The sequence below is a fragment of the Fopius arisanus genome, unplaced genomic scaffold, assembly GCF_000806365.1.
Source record: "Fopius arisanus strain USDA-PBARC FA_bdor unplaced genomic scaffold, ASM80636v1 scaffold00024, whole genome shotgun sequence".
Classification (NCBI taxonomy): domain Eukaryota; kingdom Metazoa; phylum Arthropoda; class Insecta; order Hymenoptera; family Braconidae; genus Fopius; species Fopius arisanus.
Window position 1 is genome coordinate 1,170,030 of NW_011887763.1, and position 936 is coordinate 1,170,965.

Here is a 936-nt window from a genome sequence, read left to right on the forward strand (position 1 = left end):
ATTAAAAAATGAAAGCAAATTGATAACACGTGATTCCATGAAACCAAAAGTGGAGGAACGATTGTCAAGATTGAGTCCAAAGTACAGAAAGTGGGAAAGTGAAGTAGGTTAATTCCAGAGGTCTTTCCCGAAGGATGGCCGGGATATTTGGGCCACGAGAAGGTCGATCAATATAGCGTTCCCATTTCCAGTTACCAATGCTGCATCATCGAAAATTGTCTCAATTCGTTGTAATTCACCCCAATTTGATATTTACCCCTGTACCTTTATGAGACAAAATAAATAATCCATAAAAAACGACGAGACGAAGGTACCACTACTTCTATTATTTTGTTGTACCATCTTTTCATTAATTTTTTTTTTCTTTCCAGGCACACATGAAATTCCCACCGGATTATCCGTACAGTCCACCCAGTATTCGCTTCATGACAAAAGTCTGGCATCCAAACGTGTACGAGGTGAGTGAACATACGCCATTATCGACGTTTTTTTTTTCCTCTTCACAATTCGCCCAGTTACTCATTCTTTTATTGCTCTCAACTTTTTATCCTCTAGTGTGCATGTTCCCATGCATTCCACCTCCCACATCTGTATTGCAATTTTTATTCAAAAACTGGATTATGTTTTATAAATCCAATTTATTAATTGAACAAGTTTCAGTAAGACTTTGATAATTAGAAAAGTTCTCGCGGTTCTCACTGAGTTGATCGCATTGTATAAAATTTTAAAAAGACAAAAGCTTTCTAACGACTCATGCAATTATTCTTCAAGTAACAAATCCATTTTTTACGAGAATTTGAAATTTCAGTCTTCAATTTTTCATCTTATTCATTCATAGATTGTCTCTAGAAATGTTTGAGCAGATTACAGAGGAAAAAGTATTCAAAGGAATATTCAGTGACTCATGGAAACATTCAATTATGTGTTAATCTCTCC

General features: G+C 35.4%; 1 protein-coding gene across 1 annotated transcript in view; it reads left to right on the top strand.

Moving 5' to 3' along the window:
- LOC105264696 (ubiquitin-conjugating enzyme E2 R2) overlaps window positions 1-936 on the top strand; it is a gene marked incomplete in the record, with an annotated part of 12,642 nt that overhangs the window by 5,125 nt on the left and 6,581 nt on the right. The window contains 1 exon segment of the mRNA XM_011301757.1: window positions 372-458. Within this exon segment, the coding sequence (XP_011300059.1) occupies window positions 372-458 (87 nt within the window).